Below are 25,022 nucleotides of genomic sequence, written 5' to 3'. Positions count from 1 at the left end.
GCAGACGCCGACAAGATCTGCCACAAGGACGCGGCGTACTACGCCTTCTATCCCAGCTAAACACTACTCATACACACATCTATCTATCTACACTATACACCTTCTGTCCCAGCTAAACACTACTCAGATTATAATCCATACACCATCCATACATACATACACCATACATACATACATACACCATACATACATACATACATACATACATCCATACACCATACATATATACATACATACATACATACATCCATACACCATACAAACAAACATACATACACCATACATATATACATACATACATACATACACCATACATATATACATACATACATACACCATACATTCATCCATGCATACATCCATACACCATACATACATACATACATACATACATACATACATACATACATCCATACACACATACATACATACATACATACATACATACGTACATACACCATACATACATCCATACATAGATACATATATACATCCCTCCACACATATATACATGTACATCCATACATCATACAAACAAACATACATACAGACATACATATATACATACATCCATACACCATACATACATACATACATACATACATACATACATACATCATATATTCATCCATCCATCCATCCATACATACATACATATATACATCCATACATCCATATATACATACACCATACATACATACATCCATACATACATACATACATACATACATATATACATCCATCCTTACATACATACATATATACATACATACGTGTATACATACATGCATACATACACCATACATACATCCATATATACATCTATCCATCCATACATACATACATCCATACACCATACATACATATATACATCCATATATACATCCATACATACATACACCATATATACATACATATATACATCCATATATACATACATACACCATATATACATACATACATACATACATACATACATGCATATATATATATACATGCATATATACATACATACATACATACATGCATATATATATACATACATACATACATACATACATACACCATATATACATACATACATACATATATACATACATACATGCATACATGCATGCATGCATACATACATATATACACCATATATACATACATACATACATATATACATACATACATACATGCATATATATACATGCATATATACATACATACATACATGCATATATATACATACATACATACATACATACATACACCATATATACATACATACATACATACATACATACATACATATATACATACATACATATATACACCATATATACATACATACATATACCATACATACATACATACATACATACATACATACACCATATATACATACATGCATCCATACAGTTAATATGAGGATAAAAGTAATTGTTAATAACCAAAGTGTAAATTCTCCACCACTTTCCTGCTGTAAATATAACATGTAAATAATCTTTCATAAACATTTTGGTGATTTGTGTTGGAACTGGATTAAACTATCATGTATGTAGTGTCTCCATGAGTAAACTATCATGTATGTAGTGTCTCCATCAAACTATCATGTATGTAGTGTCTCCATCAAACTATCATGTATGTAGTGTCTCCATCAAACTATCATGTATGTAGTGTCTCCATCAAACTATCATGTATGTAGTGTCTCCATGAGTAAACTATCATGTATGTAGTGTCTCCATGAGTAAACTATCATGTATGTAGTGTCTCCATGAGTAAACTATCATGTATGTAGTGTCTCCATGAGTAAACTATCATGTATGTAGTGTCTCCATCAAACTATCATGTATGTAGTGTCTCCATGAGTAAACTATCATGTATGTAGTGTCTCCATCAAACTATCATGTATGTAGTGTCTCCATCAAACTATCATGTATGTAGTGTCTCCATCAAACTATCATGTATGTAGTGTCTCCATGAGTGTAGCCTCCAGTGATAGTCAAATACAAATACTATGAATATATATTTACAGTATACAAATATCAATATGTACATGACATGTTTTGTGTGTGTAGCAAAGCAGATGAAAACTCATGTTTTGTACTTCCATCCAAGTTGTATTGTTTATGACATCATGGCCACATACTGTACGTGCTTTAAGAAGCATACTTTAATGTAACACACATTCATGTATGTTACATTAATGTAACACACATCAATGTATGTTACAATAATGTAACGTACAATGTAAGTTACATAAATATATAACATTATTGTAGCAAATTAATGTAACATACATTAAAGTAACAACTTAAATTAATGTAACATACATTAATGTAACAACTTACATTAATGTAACATAATACATGTCACTTATATTAATGCAACATACATTCATGTAACATATTTATGTAACATACATTCATGCGACATATTTATGTAACATACATTAATGTAGCATACATTCATGTAACATATTTATGTAACATACATTCATGCAACATATTTATGTAACATACATTAATGTAACATACATTAATGTAGCATACAAACATGTAAAATACATTAATGTAACATACAAACATGTAAAATACATTAATGTAACAAACATTTATGTAACATACATTCATGTGACACATGTATGTAACATACATTAATGTGACACATTTATGTAACATGCATTTATGTAACACACATTTATGTAACATACATTTATGTAACATATGTTTATGTAATGTGCATTTATGTAACATACATTAATGTGACATGTTTATGTAACATATGTTTATGTAATGTGCAATATATAACATACAATACATTTATGTAATATACATTAATGTAACATGTTTGTGTAACACATGTTTATGTAATGTGCATTATATAACATACAATACATTTATGTAACATACATTTATGTAACATACATGTATATAACATACATTTATGTAACATACATTTATGTAACAGACATTTGTGTAACATACATTAATGTAACATACATTTACGCAACATACGTTAGTGTAACATACATTTGTGTGACATACATTTGTGTAATAAACATTTATGTACCATAGATTTACATAACATACATTTATGTAACATACATTTATGTAACATACATTAATGTAACATACATTTATGTGACATACATTTACGTAACATACATTTGTGTAACATACATTTGTGCAACATACATTAATGTAACATACATTTGTGTAACATACATTTGTGTAACATACATTTGTGTAACACATTAATGTAACATACATTTATGTAACATACATTAATGTAACATACGTTTATATAACATACATACATGTACCATACATTTGTGTAACATACATTGATGTAACATACGCTTGTGTAACATACATTAATGTAACACACATTTGTATAAAATACATTGATGTAACATACATTTGTGTAACATACATTGATGTAACATACATTTGTGTAACATGCATTGATGTAACATACATTTGTGTAACATACATTAATGTAACATACATGTGTGTAACACACTAATGTAACATACATGTGTGTAAAACATTAATGTAACAAACATGTGTGTAACATACTAATGTAACATACATGTGTGTAAAACATTAATGTAACATGCATGTGTGTAACACATTAATGTAACATACTTATTACATTTATGTAACATACATTAATGTAGCATATATTTGTGTAACATACATTTGTGTAACATATATTAATGTTACATACATTAATGTAACATACATTTATGTAACATACATTTATGTAACATATATCATTGTAACATATATTAATGTAACATACATGTATGTAACTTACATTAATGTAACATACATTTATGTAACATACATTTATGTAACATATATTAATGTAACATACATTTATGTAACTTACATTAATGTAACATACATTTGTGTAACATATATTAATGTTACTTACATTAATGTAACATACATTTATGTAACATACATTAATGTAACATACATTTATGTAACATACATTTGTGCAACATACATTAATGTAACATACATTTACGCAACATACGTTAGTGTAACATACATTTGTGTGACATACATTTGTGTAATAAACATATATGTACCATAGATTTACATAACATACATTTATGTAACATACATTTATGTAACATACATTAATGTAACATACATTTATGTAACATACATTTACGTAACATACATTTGTGTAACATACATTAATGTAACATACGTTTGTGTAACACATTAATGTAACATACATTTATGTAACATACATTAATGTAACATACGTTTATATAGCATACATACATGTACCATACATTTGTGTAACATACATTGATGTAACATACACTTGTGTAACATACATTAATGTAACACACATTTGTATAAAATACATTGATGTAACATACATTTGTGTAACATGCATTGATGTAACATACATTTGTGTAACATACATTAATGTAACATACATGTGTGTAACACACTAATGTAACATACATGTGTGTAAAACATTAATGTAACAAACGTGTGTAACATACATTTGTGTGACATACATTTGTGTAATAAACATTTATGTACCATAGATTTACATAACATACATTTATGTAACATACATTAATGTAACATACATTTATGTAACATACATTTACGTAACATACATTTGTGTAACATACATTTGTGCAACACACATTAATGTAACATACATTTGTGTAACATACATTTGTGTAACATACATTAATGTAACATACGTTTGTGTAACATACATTAATGTAACATACATTTATGTAACATACATTAATGTAACATACGTTTATATAACATACATACATGTACCATACATTTGTGTAACATACATTGATGTAACATACGCTTGTGTAACATACATTAATGTAACACACATTTGTATAAAATACATTGATGTAACATACATTTGTGTAACATACATTGATGTAACATACATTTGTGTAACATGCATTGATGTAACATACATTTGTGTAACATACATTAATGTAACATACATGTGTGTAACACACTATTGTAACATACATGTGTGTAAAACATTAATGTAACAAACATGTGTGTAACATACTAATGTAACATACATGTGTGTAAAACATTAATGTAACATGCATGCGTGTAACACATTAATGTAACATACTTATTACATTTATGTAACATACATTAATGTAACATATATTTGTGTAACATATATTAATGTTACTAACATTAATGTAACATACATCTATGTAACATACATTTATGTAACATATATTAATGTAACATATATTAATGTAACATACATGTATGTAACTTACATTAATGTAACATACATTTATGTAACATACATTTATGTAACATATATTAATGTAACATACATTAATGTAACATACATGTATGTAACTTACATTAATGTAACATACATTTGTGTAACATATATTAATGTTACTTACATTAATGTAACATACATTTATGTAACATACATTTATGTAACATATATTAATGTAACATATATTAATGTAACATACATTTATGTAACTTACATTAATGTAACATACATTTATGTAACATACATTTGTGTAACATACATTTGTGTAACATTTAAAATTTTTGAATTGGCTGTATGTAATTGTGAGAAGATAAGTCTCTGTTGTGATGTCATAGCAACAATAAATGAAGTTACTATTAGGTTGTGATTATGATTGTATTGTTCAAATGAAGATGAAGAAATACTATTTTGATGAGCATGAATATCTCTTGATCTATTTGGACTTCCAGGACTTCACATATTTGGAAACTTCCCTAAGCCGAATGTGATAACCCTTTAAGTGACACATTTAGCAGTTAATGAACTTCATCAAGATACTTCTAGAACATCTGTTTAACGCTTCATCACCATACAAACAGCGTGCCGGCCCAGTCACATGTTGTATGCGGCTTTTGTACACACACAAGTGAATGCAATACATACTTGATCAACAGCCATACAGGTCACACTGAGGGTGGCCGCACAAACAACTTTAACACTGTTACAAATATGTGTGAACCCACACCAAACAAGAATGACAAACCCATTTCGGGGGAACATCCGCACCGTAACACAACATAAACAAGTGTGAAGTGAAGTGAATTATATTTATATAGCGCTTTTCTCTAGTGACTCAAAGCGCTTTACCCAATATCTAAGTGACATTTAAAGCAGTGTGGGTGGCACTGGGAGCAGGTGGGTAAAGTGTCTTGCCCGAGGACACAACGGCAGTGACTAGGATGGCGGAAGCGGGGATCGAACCTGCAACCCTCAGGTTGATGGCACGGCCACTCCACCAACCGAGCTGTACCGCCCCACAACAGAACAAATACCCAGAAACACAACAGAACAAATACCCAGAATCCCAATGCAGCCCTAACTCTTCCAGGCTACATTATACACCCCTGAAAAACCCGCCCACCTCAACCGACGCACGGAGGGGGTGTGGGGGGGTTTGGAATCCCTAATAGTGGATGTAGTACAAACCCCGTTTCCATATGAGTTGGGAAATTGTGTTAGATGTAAATATAAACGGAATACAATGATTTGCAAATCCTTTTCAAGCCATATTCAGTTGAATATGCTACAAAGACAACATATTTGATGTTCAAACTCATAAACATTTTTTTTTTTTTGTGCAAATAATCATTAACTTTAGAATTTGATGCCAGCGACACGTGACAAAGAAGTTGGGAAAGGTGGCAATAAATACTGATAAAGTTGAGGAATGCTCATCAAACACTTATTTGGAACATCCCACAGGTGTGCAGGCACATTGGGAACAGGTGGGTGCCATGATTGGGTATAAAAAGTAGATTCCATGAAATGCTCAGTCGTTCACAAACAAGGACGGGGCGAGGGTCACCACTTTGTCAACAAATACGTGAGCAAATTGTTGAACAGTTTAAGAAAATCCTTTCTCAACCAGCTATTGCAAGGAATTTAGGGATTTCACCATCTACGCTCCGTAATATCAACAAAAAGGTTCAGAGAATCTGGAGAAATCACTCCACGTAAGCGGCATGGCCGGAAACCAACATTCAATCCCTCAGATGGCACTGTATCAAAAACCGACATCAATCTCTAAAGGATATCACCACATGGGCTCAGGAACACTTCAGAAAACCACTGTCAGTAACTACGGTTTGTCGCTACATCTGTAAGTGCAAGTTAAAGCTCTACTATGCAAAGCGAAAGCCATTTATCAACAACACCCAGAAACGCCGCCGGCTTCTCTGGGCCCGAGATCATCCAAGATGGACTCATGCAAAGTGGAAAAGTCTTCTGTGGTCTGACGAGTCCACATTTTAAATTATTTTTGGAAATATTCGACATCGTGTCATCCGGACCAAAGGGAATGCGAACCTTCCAGACTGTTATCAACGCAAAGTGTAAAATGCAGCATGTGTGATGGTATGGGGGTGTATTAGTGCCCAAGACATGGGTAACTTACACATCTGTGAAGGCGCCATTAATGCTGAAAGGTACATACAGCTTTTGGAACAACATACGTTGCCATCTAAGCGCCGTCTTTTTCATGGACGCCCCTGCTTATTTCAGCAAGACAACGCCGAGCCACATTCAGCACGTGTTACAACAGCGTGGCTTCGTAAAAAATGTTTATCAGTTTGAACATCAAATATGTTGTCTTTGTAGCATATTCAACTGAATATGGCTTGGAAAGGATTTGCAAATCATTGTATTCCGTTTATATTTACATCTAACACAATTTCCCAACTCATATGGAAACGGGGTTTGTATTAGATGTGCAGAAGTCATGCTGATGTTTATGTTTGTTTACTATGGTTGTTATTATTGTTGTTATTGTCATTATGTTGTTGTTGTAAATGAATGCATGTACAGTACACAGTGTACAGTATGTGTACAGTACAGTATTATAGATGCTATTGTTGGGTGTATTGCTCATGCTTGTGTTTGAAAGGGTGCAGTACCAGACATCACCAGCAGGGGGCAGTAGCTGCACATGTTTTCATGTCAGGAGCTGGCGTTCATCCTCCCAAAGGTCAGTCCGGGGTCAGATGAAGGACACGCCGATGACCAAATAGACGACAACATTTATCAACATCTGCACGTAACTTGACTAAATACTAGACAGCTTTGTCACAAACATGTTGGTTGGAATCCAGTCTGGAATGTTCTCCTGCATGGAAACATGGATGCTGACTGACAGACAGTTGACAAGGCCTCAGGCTTTCATTTAAGATGTGTAGCAAAGCCTGGTGTTTTTTCCTTAGCGACATTTAATGGAGAGTAACTTGTAGCTTAGTTACATTTAATGGGGAGTAACTTGTAACTTAGTTACATTTAACGGAGAGTAACTTGTAGCTTCGTTGCATTTAATGGAGAGTAACTTGTACCTTAGTTACATTGAATGGAGAGTAACTTGTAGCTTAGTTACATTTAATGGAGAGTAACTTAGTGATCATGTGACTAACCATGTGATCAGCAAGTAGTGATCATGTGATCAGCAAGTAGTGACCATGTGATCAGCAAGTAGTGACCATGTGACTAAGCATGTGATCAGCAAGTAGTGATCATGTGACCAACATGGACTCTCCCTCTCTTGCTGCTGTCATTAGTCATCAGTCATTAGTCAGTGTGCACACACATCTACATCCAGCAGGACAGGACCTGGACCCATGGACTCCCAGCAGGACCAGGACGTGCAGGACCAGGTCTTGCAGGACTTGCAGGACTTGCAGGACCAGGACTTGCACTTGCAGCCGCTGCTACACTCGGTAAACACACCTCTTGCCTTTTGCACTTATTATTATTGTTTATTCTTATATTTCATGACAACTGACTGTTGTTGTTGTTGTTGTTATTGTTGTTGTTATGATTGTTGATTTTAGTATATTTCATGACAACTGACTGTTGTTGTTATTATTATTGTTGTTAATATTATTATATTTCCTGACAACTGACTGTTGTTGTTATTAATATTGTTGTTATTATTATAATTGTTGTTGTTATTATTATTATATTTCATGACAACTGACTGTTGCTGTTATTCTTATTATTGCTGTAATTATTATAATTATTGTTGTCATTATTATAATTGCTGTAATTATTATATTTCATGACAACTGACTGTTGTTGTTATTATTATTGTTGTTGTCATTATAATTGTTGTTATTATTATAATTGTTATTGTTGTTATTATATTTCATGACAACTGACTGTTGTTATTATTGTTATTGTTGTTATTATTATAATTGTTGTTGTTATTATTATATTTCATGACAACTGACTGTTGTTGTCATTATTATTATTGTTGTTATTATTATAATTGTTGTTGTTATTATATTTCATGACAACTGACTGTTGTTATTATTATTATTGTTGTTATTATTATAATTGTTGTTGTTGTTATTATATTTCATGACAACTGACTGTTGTTGTTATTAATATTGTTGTTATTATTATAATTGTTGTTGTTATTATTATATTTCATGACAACTGACTGTTGCTGTTATTCTTATTATTGCTGTAATTATTATAATTATTGTTGTTAGTATTATAATTGCTGTAATTATTATATTTCATGACAACTGACTGTTGTTGTTATTATTATTGTTGTTGTCATTATAATTGTTGTTATTATTATAATTGTTATTGTTGTTATTATATTTCATGACAACTGACTGTTGTTATTATTGTTATTGTTGTTATTATTATAATTGTTGTTGTTATTATTATATTTCATGACAACTGACTGTTGTTGTCATTATTATTATTGTTGTTATTATTATAATTGTTGTTGTTATTATATTTCATGACAACTAACTGTTGTTATTATTATTATTGTTGTTATTATTATAATTGTTGTTGTTGTTATTATATTTCATGACAACTGACTGTTGTTGTTATTAATATAATTGTTGTTGTTATTATTATATTACATGACAACTGACTGTTGCTGTTATTATTATTATTATTATTGTTGTTATTATTATTGTTGTTGTTATTATTATTATTGTTGTTATTATTATAAGTGTTGTTTTTATTATAATTGTTGTTGTTATTATATTTCATGACAACTGACTGTTGTTGTTATTATTATTTTTGTTGTTTTTATTATAATTGTAGTTGTTATTATTATTGTTGTTGTTATTATTGTTTTATTTCATGACTACTGACTGTTATTATGCTTGTTGTTATTATTATAATTTGTATTGTTATTTTTATATTTCATGACAACTGACTGTTGTTGTTATTATTATTGTTGTTATTATTATAATTGTTGTTGTTATTATATTTCATGACAACTGACTGTTGTTGTTATTATTATTATTGTTGTTATTATTATAATTATTATTATTATTATTATTATTGTTGTTTTTATTATTATAATTGTTGTTATTATTATTATAAATGTTGTTGTTATTATTATATTCCATGACAACTGACTGTTGTTTTTGTTATTATTCTTATCGTTGTTATTATTATTATAATTGTTGTTGTTATTATTATAATAGTTGTTGTTAATATTGTTATATTTCATGACAACTGACGGTTGTTGTTATTATTTTTGTTGTTATTATTATAATTGTTGTTGTTATCATTATAATTGTTGTTGTTATTATTACATTTCATGACAACTGACTGTTGTTGTTATTCATATTGTTGTTATTATTATAATTGTTGTTGTTATCATTGTTGTTGTTATTATTATATTTCATGACAACTGACTGTTGTTGTTATTCATATTGTTGTTATAATTATAATTGTTGTTGTTATTATATTTCATGGCAACTGACTGTTGTTGTTATTATTATTATTATTGTTGTTGTTATTATTATTATAATTGTTGTTATTATTATTTTAGTTGTTGTTGTTAATATTGTTATATTTAATGAAAACTGACTGTTGTTGGTGTTTTTATTATTATTATTGTTGTAGTTATTATTATAATTGTTGTTGTTATTATTATAATTGTTGTTGTTAATATTGTTATATTTCATGACAACTGACTGTTGTTATTATTTTTGTTGTATTTGTAATTGTTGTTGTTATTATTATAATGTTGTTGTTAATATTGTTATATTTAATGACAACTGACTGTTGTTGTTATTATTTTTGTTGTTATTATTATAATTGTTGTTGTTATCTTTATAATTGTTGTTGTTATTATTATATTTCATGACAACTGACTGTTGTTGTTATTAATGTTATTATTATTATTGTTGTTATTATTATAATTGTTGTTGTTATTATTATATTTCATGACAACTGACTGTTGTTATTATTATTGTTGTTATTATTATAATTGTTGTTAATATTATTATATTTCCTGACAACTGACTGTTGTTGTTATTATTATTGTTGTTATTATTATAATTGTTGTTGTTATTATTATATTTCATGACAACTGACTGTTGCTGTTATTATTATTATTGCAGTAATTATTATAATGATTGTTGTAATTAATTATAATTGTTGTTGTTGTAATTATTATATTTCATGACAACTGACTGTTGTTATTATTTGTGTTGTTATTATTGTAATTGTTGTTATTATTATTATATTTCATGACAACTGACTGTTGTTGTTATTATTATTATTGTTGTTATTATTATAATTGTTGTTGTTATTATAATTGTTGTTGTTATTATTATAATTGTTGTTATATTATATTTCATGACAACTGACTGTTGTTGTTATTATTATTATTGTTGTTATTATTATAATTGTTGTTGTTTTTATTATTGTTGTTGTTATTATTGACATATTTTATGACAACTGACTGTTGTTGTTATCATTATAATTGTTGTTGTTATTATATTTCATGACAACTGACAAAAACAAGTCATCAGCAGCAAATATCACAAGTGAAATTAATTTGTGGAAATTGATGATAGTTTTGCTGCAATTGAACTTCATTGCAACACTATTATTATTGGTGTTGTTATATTATTATTGTTATTATTGCTATTGTTTTTATTGCTGTTATTATTGTCATTATTTTAGTTGTTGTTGTTATTATTAATAATATTATTTTGTCATTATAATCATTGTTGTTATTATTGTTGGTTTTATTATTGCTGTTGTTATATTATTGTTGTTATTATTATTGTTGTTGTTATTGTGTCTTTAAGTCACCTTACTTGAGTATTCATTAGTTGTTTAAACATTGTAGCTACAACATATTTTAATCCATTTGCTTTATGAGTAACATTTCCTGAAGAAAATTCTCCAATATTTGGTCACAACATCAATTTGCTTGTCAGAATGTCAAACAGGAACGTTTTTGAAAACATTTGACTGAACTGCAAGTCACTGGGGGGGTTTGCGATACCCGGGGGGGGGATGATCTGTTTTTTGCCATACCAGAATATGATGAAGCGTATGTAGCACCTGGCTTCACTGTAACCACGGTGGGAGACCAGGAAAGACCCGTCTCCCCCCAAGGGACGGATTCCAGACATCCCCAAAAAAACAAAATAAGTCCAAAGACACAGGAGGTTGGAGGGAGGAGTTGGCGGCGGCTCGCCAGGCCAAGGTCCCTCCTGAAGCCATGTATATATATATATATATATATATATATATATATATATATATGTCTTAATAAGGTTATCCAAAAAATAGTGCTCGATACCGTAGTAGAGCGCAATATATGTATGTGTGGGAAAAAAATCACAAGACTATTTCATCTCGATGCTGTCATCTAGCAAAGCTGAATTTGACCAAGCAACCCCCCCGTACCAAAAAGCCCTTGATGAAAGCGGATACAATTTCACCCTCACCTATGAACCCACGCCAGGAAACCAGCCAAAAAAGAACAGAAAACGAAACGACATCATCTGGTACAACCCCCCCATACAGCAAAAACGTCTCAACGAACATTGGACACAAATTCCTCAATCTGATTGACAAACACTTTCCCAAAGACAACATCCCAAGAAAAGTATTCAACAAGAACAACATTAAATTGAGCTACAGCTGCATGAACAATATACGACAAATCATCTCAAACCACAACAAAACAATTGCAAATGAGCCGTCGGCCCTCAGACAGAGCGACTCCAAAACCAACAAAGGATGTAATTGTCGAAAGAAACCTGATTGCCCTCTCAACGGGGGGTGCTTACAAACATCAGTTGTCTACCAATCTAAGGTAATACGCAAGGACATTAACACATCCGACACATATGTAGGATTAACCGAGGGAGAATTCAAAACCAGATGGAACAATCACAAGGCTTCTTTCAGGAACAAAAACCTGCGAAATACCACAGAACTCAGCAAACACATTTGGGACCTCAAAGACAATAATGTTGAATATTCAATAACATGGCAAATTCTTGCATCCAGCACACCTTACAATAGTGGTAATAAAAGATGCAACCTATGCTTGAAAGAGAAACTGTTTATTATTTACCGTCCAGACCTGTCGAAATTGTAACAACATGCCGCCATAGACGGAAACACCTCCTAGGTAACACATGAGCCAATCACCACGCCCCTAGGCCAGCCTGTACCCACCCACTCTGTGCCCTATATAAACCATGGTATGCGAATGCTCCCATTAAAATCTCCTGACGATTGAGGGTACCCCCCCTCATGAAACAGGCCTGTAGAGATTAAATAGTCTTGTGATTTTTTTCCCACACATACATATATATATATATATATATATATATATATATATATATATATATATATATCCATCCATCCATTTTCTACCGCTTATTCCCTTTTGGGGTCGCGGGGGGCGCTGGAGCCTATCTCAGCTACAATCGGGCGGAAGGCGGGGTACACCCTGGACAAGTCGCCACCTCATCGCAGGGCCAACACAGATAGACAGACAACATTCACACTCACATTCACACACTAGGGCCAATTTAGTGTTGCCAATCAACCTATCCCCAGGTGCATGTCTTTGGAGGTGGGAGGAAGCCGGAGTACCCGGAGGGAACCCACGCAGTCACGGGGAGAACATGCAAACTCCACACAGAAAGATCCCGAGCATATATATATATATAAATATATACACGTTAGGTCAGGAAAAACACAGAGGCTATTTCATCCCTACAAGCCTGGATATATATATATATATATATATATATATATATATATATATATATATATATATATATATATATATATATATATATATATATATATATAGACATCCAACACCCAACATCCGACTTCCAACACCCAACATCCAACACCCAATATCCGGCATCTGACATCCAACATCCAACACCCAACACCCAACACCCAACACCCAACATCCGGCATCCGACATCCAACATCCAACATCCGACATCCAACATCCGACATCCAACATCTAACACCCAACATCCAACATCCAACATCCGACATCCAACATCTAACACCCAACATCCGGCATCTGACATCCAACATCCGGCATCCAACACCCAACATCCGACATCCAACATCCGACATCCAACATCTAACACCCAACATCCGGCATCCAACATCCAACACCCAACATCCATCATCCGACATCCAACATCCGACATCCAACATCCGACATCCAACATCTAACACCCAACATCCGGCATCTGACATCCAACATCCAACATCCGACATCCAACACCCAACATCCAACATCTGGCATCTGACATCCAACATCCATCATCCAACACCCAACATCCGACATCCAACATCCGGCATCTGACATCCAACATCCGGCATCTGACATCCAACATTCAACACCCAACATCTGGCATCTGACATCCAACATCCATCATTCAACACCCAACATCCGGCATCCGACATCCAACATCCAACACGCAACATCCGACTTCCAACACCCAACACCCAACATCCAACGTCCAACACCCGACATCCAACATCCGACATCCAACATCCAACACTCAACATCCGGCATCCGACATCCAACACCCAACATCCAACACCCAACATCCGGCATCCGACATCCAACATCCAACACCCAACATCCAACACCCGACATCCGACATCCAACATCCAACATCCGACATCCGACATCCAACACCCAACATCCGACATCTGACATCCAACATCCGACATCCAACATCCAACACTCAACATCCGGCATCCGACATCCAACATCCGACATCCAACATCCAACATCCGACATCCAACATCCGACATCCTACACCCAACATCCAACACCCAACATCCGACATCTGACATCCAACATCCAACACCCAACATCCAACACCCGACATCCGACATCCAACATCCAACAACCGACATCCGACATCCAACACCCGACATCCGACATCCAACATCCAACATCCGACATCCGACATCCAACACCCAACATCCGACATCTGACATCCAACATCCGACATCCAACATCCAACACTCAACATCCGGCATCCGACATCCAACATCCGACACCCAACATCCAGCATCCGACATCTAACATCCAACACCCAACATCCGACATCTGACATCCGACATCCAACATCCGACATCCAACATCCAACACTCAACATCCAACATCCAACACCCAACATCCATCATCCATCATCCGACATCCAACATCTAACATCCAACACCCAACACTCAACATCCGACATCCAACACCCAACATCCAACACCCGACATCCGACATCCAACATCCAACAACCGACATCCGACATCCAACACCCGACATCCGACATCCGACATCCAACATCCAACATCCGACATCCGACATCCAACACCCAACATCCGACATCTGACATCCAACATCCGACATCCAACATCCAACACTCAACATCCGGCATCCGACATCCAACATCCGACATCCAACATCCAACACCCAACATCCAGCATCCGACATCTAACATCCAACACCCAACATCCGACATCTGACATCCGACATCCAACATCCGACATCCAACATCCAACACTCAACATCCAACATCCAACACCCAACATCCATCATCCATCATCCGACATCCAACATCCGACATCCAACATCCAACACCCAACATCCAGCATCCGACATCTAACATCCAACACCCAACATCCGACATCTGACATCCGACATCCAACATCCGACATCCAACATCCAACACTCAACATCCAACATCCAACACCCAACATCCATCATCCGACATCCAACATCTAACATCCAACACCCAACACTCAACATCCGACATCCAACACCCAACATCCAACACCCGACATCCGACATCCAACATCCAACAACCGACATCCGACATCCAACACCCGACATCCGACATCCAACATCCAACATCCGACATCCGACATCCAACACCCAACATCCGACATCTGACATCCAACATCCGACATCCAACATCCAACACTCAACATCCGGCATCCGACATCCAACATCCGACATCCAACATCCAACACCCAACATCCAGCATCCGACATCTAACATCCAACACCCAACATCCGACATCTGACATCCGACATCCAACATCCGACATCCAACATCCAACACTCAACATCCAACATCCAACACCCAACATCCATCATCCATCATCCGACATCCAACATCTAACATCCAACACCCAACACTCAACATCCGACATCCAACATCCAACACCCAACACCCGACATCCATCATCCGACATCCAGCATCCGACATCCAACATCCAACATCCAGGTAGGTCAGGGCGTGACTATCATGTGACACGCTGCTGTGTCGCAGTATGATAATCATCACATGTTGTAGGCTGTGTTCCAAGGTCACCAGAATGGAGTGTAGAGGTCATTTAGAGGTCATATACATGTTATGGTGCATGTGCCTGGGAGGTCAGTCTTCTCACACCAACACATGTCTCACCCATGTTGTTCTGAGCAGCCAGGACATGATACTTCTTGCTGTGAGCAGAACACACTGACTTACCTTTTGAACAGAACACACTAACTTACCTTTCTGCTTGTTTCTCTCCTGACTTAGTGTGAGTTGTAGCAGGCTGGCCATCAAACGCTAACAGAAACATTGCTAACAGGAACGTTGCTAACAGAAACGCTGCTAACAGAAACATTGCTAACAGGAACGTTGCTAACAGAAGCATTGCTAACAGAAACATTGCTAACAGAATTGCTAACAGAAACATTGCTAACAGAAACATTGCTAACAGAAACGTTGCTAACAGAAACATTGCTGACAGAATTGCTAACAGAAACTTTGCTAACAGAATTGCTAACAGAATTGCCAACATAATTGCTAACAGGATTGCTAACAGAAACGTTGCTAACAGAAACATTGCTAACATAATTGCTAATAGAAACTTTGCTAACAGAATTGCTAACAGAATTGCTAACAGAAACATTACTAACAGAAAGTTTGCTAACAGAATTGCTAACAGAAACATTGCTAACAGAAACTTTGCTAACAGAATTGCTAACAGAAACATTGCTAACAGAAACATTGCTAACAGAAACGTTGCTAACAGAAACATTGCTAACAGAATTGCTAACAGGATTGCTAACAGAAACGTTGCTAACAGAAACATTGCTAACATAATTGCTAATAGAAACTTTGCTAACAGAATTGCTAACAGAATTGCTAACAGAAACATTACTAACAGAAAGTTTGCTAACAGAATTGCTAACAGAAACATTGCTAACAGAAACGTTGCTAACAGAAATGTTGCTGTCCATCCACACTTGAACATGTGTCAAAAAAAGAAAGAAAGGTCCAAGCTGTCAATCAGCAGCCATGAATGCAACATGAATGCAACATGAATGCAACATGAATGCAACATGAATGCAACATGAATACAACATGTATGCAACATGAATGCAACATGAATGCAACATGAATGCAACATGAATACAACATGAATGCAACATGTATGCAACATGTATGCAACATGAATGCAACATGAATGCAACATGTATGCACCATGAATGCAACATGAATGCAACATGAATGCAACATGAATGCAACATGAATGCAACATGAATACAACATGAATGCAACATGTATGCAGCATGAATGCAACATGTATACAACATGAATGCAACATGTATGCAACATGAATGCAACATGAATGCAACATGTATGCACCATGAATGCAACATGTATGCAACATGAATGCAACATGAATGCAACATGAATGCAACATGTATGCAAAATGAATGCAACATGTATGCAACATGAATGCAACATGAATGCAACATGTATGCAACATGTATGCAACATGTATGCAACATGTATGCTACATGAATGCAACATGAATGCAACATGAATGCAAGGTGTGTAAAATGTTATTCTGCATCTGGTGAAGTAACCATCTGTAAGAAGTCATGGACAACCTGCATTCATCCTCTCTTTAAAGATGTATTCTTCTTTTCATTCCCTTTATTCCTGTTCCAGCTTCTTCTTGTTCCATTTATTCCTATTTCTTCTTATTTATAGTCCCTTTATTCCTGTATTAGCTTCTTTTTATTCCACGTATTCCCGTTCCAGCTTCTTTTTATTCCCTTTATTCCTAGTCCAGCTTCTTTTTCATTCCCTTTATTCCTATTCCAGCTTCTTTTTGTTCCTTTTATTCTTGTTCCAGCTCTTTTTTATTAAATGATAAATGATAAATGGGTTGTACTTGTCTAGCGCTTTTCTACCTTCAAGGTACTCAAAGCGCTTTGACACTACTTCCACATTTACCCATTCACACACACATTCACACACTGATGGAGGGAGCTGCCAGCAGCCATCAGGAGCAAGGGTGAAGTGTCTTGCTCAGGACACAACGGACATGACGAGGTTGGTACTAGGTGGGGATTGAACCAGGGACCCTCGGGTCGCGCACGGCCATTCTTCCACTGCGCCACGCCACGCCAGCTTCGTTTTTATTCCATTTATTCCTATTCCAGACTCTTTGTATTCCCTATTTCAGCTTATTTTTGTTCCCTTTATTCCTATTTTTCTGATTTGTATTCCCTTTATTCCTATTCCATCTTCTTTTTATTCCATTTATTCCTGTCCCAGCTTTTTATTGTTCCCTTTATTCCTATTTCTTCTTATTTATATTCCTTTTATTCCTGCTGCAGCTTCTTTTTATTCCATTTATTCCTGTTCCAGCTTCTTTTTATTCCCTTTATTCCCAATCCAGCTTCTATTTTTATTCCCTTTATTCCTATTTCAGCTTCGTTTTGTTCCCTTTATTCCTATTTTTCTGATTTATATTCCCTGTATTCCTGTTCCATCCTCTTTTTATTCCATTTATTCCTGTCCCATCTTTTTATTGTTCCCTTTATTCCTAATTATTTTCATTTATATTCCCTTTATTTCTGTCCCAGCTTCTCCTTGTTCCCTTTATTCCTATTTCAGCTTAATTGTGTTCCCTTTATTCCTATTTTTCTGATTTATATTCCTTTTATTCCTGTTGCAGCTTCTTATTATTCCATTTATTCCTGTTCCAGCTTATTTTTATTCCCTTTATTCCCAATCCAGCTTCTATTTGTATTCCCTTTATTCCTCTTTCAGCTTCGTTTTGTTCCCTTTATTCCTATTTTTCTGATTTATATTCCTTTTATTCCTGTTCCAGCTTCTTTTTATTCCCTTTATTCCCAATCCAGTTTCTATTTTTATTCCCTTTATTCCCAATCCAGTTTCTATTTGTATTCCCTTTATTCCTATTCCAGCTTCGTTTTGTTCCCTTTATTCCTATTTTTCTGATTTATATTCCCTTTATTCCTGTTCCATCGTCTTTTTATTCCATTTATTCCTGTCCCATCTTATTTATATTCCCTTTATTCCTATTCCAGCTTATTTTTGTTCCCTTTATTCCTACTCTAGCTTATTTTGTTCCCTTTTTTCCTATTGTCACACCTGGGTGAACTCTTGTCTGGGTTTCGTCAGGTTTCATGATGGCTTGTCATTTCCTGTTTTATTTTGAAAGGTTACCTCTCCCTCTCATTTCAGGTCACTTGCTTTTCCTCCTGTGTCACTGGTCTGATGTCTCTCCTGATTGGCTGATTGTGTCCACCTGTGTCGCCCTCCCTCACCTCATGTGTGTGTAGTCCTCCTCTGGTCCGGTCTTCTTGTCAGAGTACCTCATGTGTGTAATTGTATAGTCCTCCTCTGGTCCGGTCTGGTCTTCTTGTCAGAATATATCGTCTCGTCACGTCCCTCCAGCCGTCGTCCACAGTCTCGAACCAAGTTGTTAAGTATTGCCTCACCTTATTTATTCATTTCTTTGTTCCCTCTGAGAAAGAGTGATTTTGGCTTTGATAAAGTTTTTTGGTCAGTTTTTGTGAGCTAATTCCATAATGCTTTGCCTTCCTTTTTCCTCCTCTTGGAGCGCTTTACTTTGTAGTTCTCTCAGCTCTTTATAGCGTACTTCCTGTCCACAGAGGGATCAAAGAAACTGTTGAAATAAAACTTGTGTCAATGGTCCCCTTCCTCATTCTCGCCAAGCCATAACATTACTCCTATTCCAGCTTATTCTTGTTCCCTTTTATTTCTATTTCAGCTTCTTTTTACTCCCTTTATTCCTACTCTAGCTTCTTTTGTTCCCTTTATTTCTATCCCAGCTTCTTCTTGTTAACTTTATTCGTATTTCAGCTTCTTTTTATTCCATTTATTCCTGTTCCAGCTTATTTTATTCCCGTTATTCCTACTATAGCTTCTTTTGTTCCCTTTATTCCTCGACCAGCTTGTTCTTGTTCCCTTTACTCCTATTCTAGCTTCCTTTTGTTCCCTTTAGTCCTATTTTTTTATATTCCTTTTATTCCTGTTCCAGCTTCTTTTTATTTCATTTATTCCTGTTGCAGCTTCCTTTTTATACCCTGTATTCCAACTCCAGCTTCTTCTTGTTCCCTATATTCCTATTCCAGCTTCTTTATATTCCCTCTATTCCTATTCCATCTTCTTCTTGTTCCCTTTATTCCTATTCCAGCTTCTTTTTGTTCCCTTTATTCCTATTTTTCTTATTTATATTCCCTTTATTCCTGTTCCAGCTTCTTTTTTATTCCATTCCAGCTTCTTTTTATTCCTATTCCAGCGTCTTTGTATTCCCTTTATTCCCATTCTAACTTATTTTTGTTCTCTTTATTCCTATTCCAGCTTCTTTTTATTCCCAGTATTCCTATTCCAGCTAATTTGTGTTCCCTTTATTCCTTTTCTAGCTTGTTTTTGTTCCCTTTATTCCTATTTTTCTTATTTATATTCCCTGTATTCCTGTTCCAGCTTCTTTGTATTCCCTTTATTCCTGTTCCAGCTTCTTTTTATTCCCTTCATTTCTATTCCATCTTCTTCTTGTTCCCTTTATTCCTATTCCAGCTTCTTTGTATTCCCTTTATTCCTGTTCCAGCTTCTTTTTATTCCCTTCATTTCTATTCCATCTTCTTCTTGTTCCCTTTATTCCTATTCCAGCTTCTTTGTGTTCCCTTTATTCCTATTTTTCTTATTTGTATTCCCTTTATTCCTGTTCCAGCTTCTTTTTTATTCCATTCCAGCTTCTTTTTATTCCTATTCCAGCATCTTTGTATTCCCTTTATTCCCATTCTAACTTATTTTTGTTCCCTTTATTCCTATTCCAGCTTCTTTTTATTCCCAGTATTCCTATTCCAGCTAATTATTGTTCCCTTTATTCCTTTTCTAGCTTGTTTTTGTTCCCTTTATTCCTATTTTTCTTATTTATATTCTCTTTATTCCTGTTCCAGCTTCTTTGTATTCCCTTTATTCCTATTCCAGCTTCTTTTTGTTCCCTTCATTCCTATTCCAGCTTCTTCTTGTTCCCTTTATTCCTATTTTGGCTTCTTTTTGTTTCCTTTATTCCTATTTTTCTTTTATTCCTGTTCCAGCTTCTTTGTATTACCTTTATTCCTATTCCAGCTTCTTTTTATTCCCTTTATTCCCATTCTAGCTTGGTGCAGCTGACTTTGTTGCATTGACGCCACAGGAAAGGAAACATGTTGTTGTAATATTTTCCTCCAGCTATTAGTGTGTACAAAGTATACAATAGTGTGTACTATTAGTGTGTACAAAGTATACAATAGTGTGTACTATTAGTGTGCACAAAGTATACTATAGTGTGTACTAGTGTTGTAAGATACCTATATTTTGGTACCGGTACCAGTACTAAAATTATTTTGAGACTTTTCGTTACTTTTTGGTGCTTTTCTAAATAAAAGGGACCACAAAAAAATTTCATTATTGGCTTTATTGTAACAAAATATGTTAGTGTACATGAAACATATGTTTATTATTGTCATTTAGTCCTTAAATAAAATAGTCAACATACTAGACAACTTGTCTTTTAGTAGTAAGTAAACAAACAAAGACTCCTAATTAGTCTATGCAGTAACATATTGTGTCATTTATACACCTATTATTTTGAGGGACAAACTGTAAAAAAAATATTATTAATCCACTTGTTCATTTACTGTTAATATCTGCTTATTTTCTGTTTTAACATGTTCTATCTACACTTCTGTTAAAATGTAATAATCACTTATTCTTCTCTTCTTTGATACTTGACATTAGTTTTGGATGATACCACACATTTAGATATCGATGCGATACCAAGTAGTTTCAGGATCATACATTGGTCATATTCAAAGTCCTCATGTGTCCAGGGACGTATTTCATGACTTTATGAACATAATATACATTTAAAAAAATCGAAAGAAGATTTTGTGATTCCAAAAAATATCCACGTAATCATAGTAGTATCGACTAGATACGTGCCCGTACTTGGTATCATTACAGTGGATGTCAGGTGTAGCTAACCAGCACCCATCAGGAGCAAGGGTGAAGTGTCTTGCTCAGGACACAACGGACATGACGAGGTTTGTACTAGGTGGGGATTGAACCAGGGACCCTCGGGTCGCGCACGGCCATTCTTCCACTGCGCCACGCCACGCCAGCTTCGTTTTTATTCCATTTATTCCTATTCCAGACTCTTTGTATTCCCTTTATTCCTATTTCAGCTTCTTTTTGTTCCCTTTATTCCTATTTTTCTGATTTGTATTCCCTTTATTCCTATTCCATCTTCTTTTTATTCCATTTATTCCTGTCCCAGCTTTTTATTGTTCCCTTTATTCCTATTTCTTCTTATTTATATTCCTTTTATTCCTGCTGCAGCTTCTTTTTATTCCATTTATTCCTGTTCCAGCTTCTTTTTATGCCCTTTATTCCCAATCCAGCTTCTATTTTTATTCCCTTTATTCCTATTTCAGCTTCGTTTTGTTCCCTTTATTCCTATTTTTCTGATTTATATTCCCTCTATTCCTGTTCCATCCTCTTTTTATTCCATTTATTCCTGTCCCATCTTTTTATTGTTCCCTTTATTCCTAATTATTTTCATTTATATTCCCTTAATTTCTGTCCCAGCTTCTCCTTGTTCCCTTTATTCCTATTTCAGCTTAATTGTGTTCCCTTTATTCCTATTTTTCTGATTTATATTCCTTTTATTCCTGTTGCAGCTTCTTATTATTCCATTTATTCCTGTTCCAGCTTCTTTTTATTCCCTTTATTCCCAATCCAGCTTCTATTTGTATTCCCTTTATTCCTATTTCAGCTTCGTTTTGTTCCCTTTATTCCTATTTTTCTGATTTATATTCCTTTTATTCCTGTTCCAGCTTCTTTTTATTCCCTTTATTCCCAATCCAGTTTCTATTTTTATTCCCTTTATTCCCAATCCAGTTTCTATTTTTATTCCCTTTATTCCTATCCTATCCACGCATGGGGTTTGTTTACATTTTGATGCCGGTGAGCTACGGTGTGTAGTGAAGCATGTTTAGCCATTCCTCGTCCTCCAGTGATAATGCTACTTGTAAGAAACTTACTTTATTTGTCTTGCGATGTTCCCACTCACTGAGGAACTGCACCATGGCAACATTGCAATGTGCCACGTGATTGGCACACATTTGAAAACCCTTGAGGAGAAGTTATTGTTTCATTTCTCTTCCGCCGTCACAGAATCCCTTGACCGGGTTAGTGACCCCGCAGAGCAAGAGGAACTCATTGAACTGATACAAGATGGTTTTAAAGCTAAGCTTTGCTGATCTTCCTTTGGACAGCTTTTGGTTATTTGTTGCCAAGGAGTTCCCCCATTCTGGCCAACAAAGCCATTTTGACATTGCTCCCGTTGTGTTCTTAAAAACCGGCCCAGGTTTCACCCTAAGTGAGTATAAATACATTTAGAAACTATATCATTAACTATTTGTATTATACACTATATTGCCAAAAGTATTTGGCCGCCCATCCAAAATGATGAGAATCACTTGGCCTGGTGTATCAAATCAAGCACTTAGGTATGGAGACTGTTTCTACAAACATTTCTGAAAGAATGGGCCACTTTCAGTGATTTCCAGCATGGAACTGTCATAGGGTGCCACCTGTGCAACAAATCCAGTCGTGAAATTTCCTCGCTCCTAAATATCCCAAAGTCAACTGTCGGCTTTATCGTAAGAAAATGGAAAAGTTTGGGAACAACAGCAACTCAGCCACAAAGTGGTAGGAGTCAGCATGGTGCAAAGACTTTCTGCACAGTCACTTGCTGCAGAGCTCCAAACGTCACGTGACCTTCCAATTAGCCCACGTACAGTACGCAGAGAGCTCCGTGGAATGGGTTTCCATGGCCGAGCAGCTGCATCTAAGCCACACATCACCAAGTCCAATGCAAAGCGTGGGATGCAGTGGTGTAAAGGACATCACCACTGGACTCTAGAGCAGTGGACTGATGAGTCACACTTTTCCATCTGGCAATCTGATGGACCAGTCTGGGTTTGGAGGTTGCCAGGAGAACGCTACATTTCGGACTGCATTTTGCGAAATTTGGTGGAGGAGGAATTATGGTGTGGGGTTGTTTTTCAGGAATTGGGCTTGGCCTTTTAGTTCCAGTGAAAGGAACTTTTGAATGCTCCAGGATACCGAAACATTTTGGACAATTCCATGCTCCCAACCTGGTGGGGACAGTCTGGAGCGGGCCCCTTCCTCCTCCAACATGACTGTGCACCAGTGCACAAAGCAAGGTCCATAAAGACATGGATGACAGAGTCTGGTGTGGATGAACTTGACTGGCCTGCACAGAGTCCTGACCTCAACCCGATAGAAC

General features: G+C 35.0%; 1 protein-coding gene across 1 annotated transcript in view; it reads left to right on the top strand.

The window, feature by feature from the left end:
* Positions 1–25,022, top strand: part of LOC133614008 (sodium-driven chloride bicarbonate exchanger-like) — a 154,956-nt gene that overhangs the window by 13,082 nt on the left and 116,852 nt on the right. The window contains exons 6-8 of the mRNA XM_061971937.2: positions 1–55; positions 7,952–8,043; positions 8,610–8,768. The exon at positions 1–55 is cut by the window's left edge and continues 778 nt beyond it. Of these exons, the coding sequence (XP_061827921.1) occupies positions 1–55; positions 7,952–8,043; positions 8,610–8,768 (306 nt within the window). The remainder of the gene's footprint in view (positions 56–7,951; positions 8,044–8,609; positions 8,769–25,022) is intronic.

Source organism: Nerophis lumbriciformis, linkage group LG13, assembly GCF_033978685.3.
Source record: "Nerophis lumbriciformis linkage group LG13, RoL_Nlum_v2.1, whole genome shotgun sequence".
Classification (NCBI taxonomy): Eukaryota; Metazoa; Chordata; class Actinopteri; order Syngnathiformes; family Syngnathidae; genus Nerophis; species Nerophis lumbriciformis.
Note: the sequence above shows the minus strand (reverse complement) of the source record. Positions and strands in the feature narration are given on the sequence as shown.